At 34.1% G+C, this 5,000-nt stretch overlaps 1 protein-coding gene across 1 annotated transcript in view; it reads left to right on the plus strand.

Annotated features, from left to right (window-relative positions):
• Nucleotides 1-5,000, plus strand: part of LOC137620888 (sodium channel protein 60E-like) — a 196,810-nt gene that overhangs the window by 92,987 nt on the left and 98,823 nt on the right. The window contains exons 8-10 of the mRNA XM_068351333.1: nucleotides 1,828-1,998; nucleotides 3,592-3,785; nucleotides 4,702-4,807. Of these exons, the coding sequence (XP_068207434.1) occupies nucleotides 1,828-1,998; nucleotides 3,592-3,785; nucleotides 4,702-4,807 (471 nt within the window). The remainder of the gene's footprint in view (nucleotides 1-1,827; nucleotides 1,999-3,591; nucleotides 3,786-4,701; nucleotides 4,808-5,000) is intronic.

Consider the following 5,000-nt stretch of genomic DNA (forward strand, 5'->3'; position numbering starts at 1 on the left):
GTACACCCGTAGGGGGATATTTCCATCAGGGCTCCTCATCACTTCAGGGTCTTTAAATTGTTCCTTCGGCCCCTACTATAGCTGCATTTTCGTTATATTCTTCAACTTCACCTCTGTTGTTGCTTCTATTCTTCTACCTTACTGTCCAATATCATTTAACTTTTACTCAATGGTGTAACTGCTGAGGCGCCCCCCCCCCCACTCCAGATGCACTAGGGTGCTGAATGGCCTCACAGGCCCCAGCGTTGTGGTATAGCCCTACTTAATACATCCAATCTCCTGTCGAGGTACTCCATTTCTAGAACGATGTTTCGATGGTCAACCATCCATTTCAGTCGGTTGCTATATTAGCAGTTGTATCATAGCAGGAATAAATTTTAAAAGATTCTAGCATCATGCTAACATGATGGTAATTGATATGAACGCGTATAATTTTTTCCCTTAAAATGTCTTTCTTTTTATAATCAAAAGGTAATCGGAGACACGTATGAATTTTAACATATTTTGTAAATTGATATGTTTGATTAATAGCACGAGGAAGAATAGCTTTACTATAATGTGAAGTATTTTTTTTTTATTCAGTGACAATAATTAAATTGAAAACAACTTCTGTGTGAATTAGATATTTGTACAAGAAATATCACTGATTGAATTGAAATTTATTAAATACTTTTTATGAACGGCTTATTGGTAAACGAATTTTATTTTAGAATTAGTAATTTATACGGATTTGTTGTTCAAACAAGTTCTCTTTTTCCCGATCATAAACGATGAAACTTAATGAAATTTCTTTCATAATTACATACGCAGTCTGATGTGGTAACAAACAGAACCCCCCCCCTCTCTCTCTCTCTCTCTCTCTCTCTCTCTCTCTCTCTCTCTCTCTCTCTCTCTCTCTCTCTCTCTCGTTTTTTACCACCACTGACTGATCCCTTCTCCTTTGAATGTTTTACTCTGGCTTCTATACCTCAGAAGCCAGATATTTTAGTGTCATTCAGAAAGGGAAATAGGGATGCTGTCTCCCTTGAAAATCTTAAGAACGCTGTGAGAGTTACCACTGGCCTTTTTATTATGTACAAGTAATTCTGACTAAACAAGGATAAAAATAAATTTATCAATACAGCAAATTATATCAATAATTCAACTTTTCCGATCTAAAGCCTCCAGTGCTCATGCTTAGCGCAAAGATTCCCGCCTTATCTTGGGTCTTTACTTTCCAGCCATCCTCAGCTGGTCGCATTTTTGTTTCAAATTGTGTTGTATTTTAAGATGGTTTCTGATGCGAACCTCGATATTTATTATGCGTTAATATCTTCAAAACCTTTTTCAGTCTTCTAGTTTTTTTTAATAATTTTCAACATTTTGATACCAGAAGGATTGGCAACCAGATATTTTGAAACTGTTTTGTCGTAATTCCTATGTTAAATTTTTATTCAAACCATCGCTTTTGACGTGTACACATTAGAGATATCATTGCATTAATGCTACGGAATGATTTCTTCGTAGAGGGAAATCGGTGGTAACTGAAAAGAGAGTAGTTTCATTAGATTGATAGCATTGAGATTCTTTATCATCCAGAAAATTTTGACATCAAATTGTAAATTTCTTTGCTGAACTTCTAAAACATTTCACATTTTCAGTATAGCATTTTAGCTGCCTTAATCCTCGTTGTTGTTGTTGTTGTTTATATATATATATATATATATATATATATATATATATATATATATATATATATATATATATACTAAAACGCCCATTTTACAAATTTCATGTATTCAGGATGAGTGTTTTCAGGTATTGTTCATGTTTTCTACCACTTAACAGGTGTTCACGGCTGTGTTTACCCTCGAGTGCATCATGAAGATCATGGCGTTAAGTAAGGAGTTCTTCACTAACAAATGGAACGTGTTTGATTTGGTGATCGTTTTGGCCTCCCTGCTCGACCTGGGTCTCGAAATTGGATCTGGTCTCTCGGTACTTCGAGGAATGAGATTGGTAAGTAAGAAAGAACTTGTTTTTTAACTGCTAAAGGAAAGGGAATCAACTGAAATGGATAGAAAAAAAAAAGCGTGAACATTGACTGGTAAGTGTGTGTGATACTGCCACATACATCCATGTGATAAATGTAATGGAGGGTGACAATTTAAACCGGTAGGTTCTTTAAAATCTTGTATAATGGAGACAACGGACATAAATGTGACAAGCAGCGGGGAACAGGCCCATGCTTGTCGATACAGTGACCACTGAACAACTACTGACTATTATATGCACATGGCGGAAAGAAAAGCAGTGTTGACACATATAATTATATTGTTGCCACGATGCATAATGAAAAAGTGGTCTTACAGTATATGTAATGGGAAAAGATAAATGGAAATAAATATCATGCTTCTACGAAATAATAATAAAGCAAATGTAATGTTCATTCTATACAGTAAGCAGGGTAGAAGTGTGATTGATAAGAAAAGGAAAGTGAGCGGAGTGTGTCTGGAGTTTGATACAGTAGTTTGCCTGATTAGTATAAAAAAAACCCGCGGCAGTGTCCAAAAAAATCCTTGTCATAACAATCAACCATCTCTAAATTACCATCTACTTTCATTTAACAAATATCAGTCGTCGTACATTTGTAGTTTGTTTTAAACTGATCTTAAAACTTTGATTTTCCTGTTTTTTTTTAATAAATCTCCTAGAAACTTTGCCTTTGCAAATCATAAGGAAATTAATTCTACCTCGACGTAGGAATTTTCAGCAAATTCACATAAATTTCCTTTCGTGTAACTTGAAAAGTTTTTTATTAGCTGGCAGCCCGTACTTAAAATAAAAATAAGTTAGAAATTTGCTTAGGAAACGGTCTACATGTACTGAAAACCTTTTTGATTTTTTTTGATAATCATAAACAGTAATATATTTTACAAATTAATTTAAATCCGGACGCATTTATTGACCATCTTGACATATTTTGACTAGAGGGTGTTGGGAACAGAATCGCACAATATAATTCGAGTATATCCACTAAAATTGTTTGAATACCTTTCCTTTTAACCACAACTTCCGTAAGAAAAACCGGAAAAGAATGTTCACCGACAAGCATTCCACTGTGGAAAAAGTCTAATATTCGCTTACGAAATGTTATGGATTACGTGTACCAAATTTATTAGGTCTCCTTTGGGTGATATTGGTTTCGAGTATAATAAATGCGTAGGCTATCGTGACGTCTAATAGTCTTCAGATGTTTTATTTTTATTCTATTCATAGGCAAGTAACAATGTTTATTGTAATTTATTATTAGTCACTGTAAGAGTTTAATTTAGCTTTATTTTTTACACTCACCATAATAGTTAGATTTGGATAAATTTCCACAGTGATCCTGAGAGCTTTGGTAGTTTGCTAAATTGAGTTTGATTTAGATGTCAGGTTACCGAAAGAAATTCCAATAATTTTTTTTTACAGTTCAGTTAGAGCTTACCATGATTGATTTTTTCATGTAGAGTACTACAAGGTTTTATTTGTACCTAGTTTTAGTCACTAAGAGTTTATTATTATTTTCACTCGAGTATATTTTGATTATTGTAATATTATTTTCTACAGTTACGTGTGCTGAAACTAGCTCAGTCATGGCGGACAATGCGCGTCTTGCTGAGCATCATCGTCTCGACTTTGGGTGCCTTGGGAAACCTCACCTTCGTCCTTATCATCATCATTTACATCTTCGCCGTCATCGGCATGCAGCTCTTCGGCAAGAATTACCACGACAAGAATTTCGCTCCGGATCCAGTGCCACGGTGAGTTCTCAGCTCATCATCCCCTTATGCCATGTACAGGTGAACACAGGAATTCCTAGTATACCTAGCTCTGAGAAAGTGAACCCAGCCACACTCTCATGGGGTGGCGAGTTCCTGTGTTTACAACCAACCACCAGCTAAGCCTTCTCTCTTACGCTATCTGTTTGGTTATTTGCCGGGAAGTAAGGCTGTGGCAGGGTGCATTTCTTTGGAGCGTGGTGTGCCAGGGACTACTGTGTCCAACTGTACTTCCGTGTATGTCTGAATCACATCACTCATGAATATATATTTTTAATCTCTCTCTCTCTCTCTCTCTCTCTCTCTCTCTCTCTCTCTCTCTCTCTCTCTCTCTCTCTCGTTGAGAAATCTGAATGTTACAGGCCTTAGACCCCAATAGCATTTTCTTGGGTATTAATGGGGATTTGTATTTACCCGTAATGTTCTAGCTATGATTCTCTTAAAATATCAACGTTACATTTTGATTCTCCTTCTTACTCTAAATTTAGTCACCTCTTCAAAATTAAATTATGAATATATATATATATATATATATATATATATATATATATATATACATATATATATATATATATATATATATATATATATATATGTATATATATATATATATATATATATATATATATATATATATATATATATATATATATATGCATGTGTATATATGTGTATATGTATGTATGTATATGTGTAAATGTATATATATATATATATATATATATATATATATATATATATATATATATATATATATATATATATATATATATATATACATACATATATACATCAATAAATTTCAAGTAAAATAGATTGTCCCCTTCTTTTTTTAACTGATGAATGGTTTGGGAGATATTTCTCTTTTATAAATGGTTCCTCTTCTTCCCTCCAACAGGTGGAATTTCAGTGATTTCTTCCACTCTTTCATGATGATCTTCCGAATCCTCTGCGGAGAGTGGGTGGAGCCCCTCTGGGACTGCATGCGGGCAGAGAAGAATGGCGTAAGTTATAGTGATGTGCTTTTGGTCCTTTTTAATAATACATTTTGTGCATTTTATTGCTTTGCTGGGTTGCATTTACATTTTACATTGTGAATTACTTTTTTTTCTGGGTCTCGTATTCGATTTTTGGTGGTGGATTGACGTTTTATTTTAAATTATTTTTTACTTGAATTATCTTTTAGCTTTAAACTTG

Source organism: Palaemon carinicauda, chromosome 27 (assembly GCF_036898095.1).
Source record: "Palaemon carinicauda isolate YSFRI2023 chromosome 27, ASM3689809v2, whole genome shotgun sequence".
Classification (NCBI taxonomy): domain Eukaryota; kingdom Metazoa; phylum Arthropoda; class Malacostraca; order Decapoda; family Palaemonidae; genus Palaemon; species Palaemon carinicauda.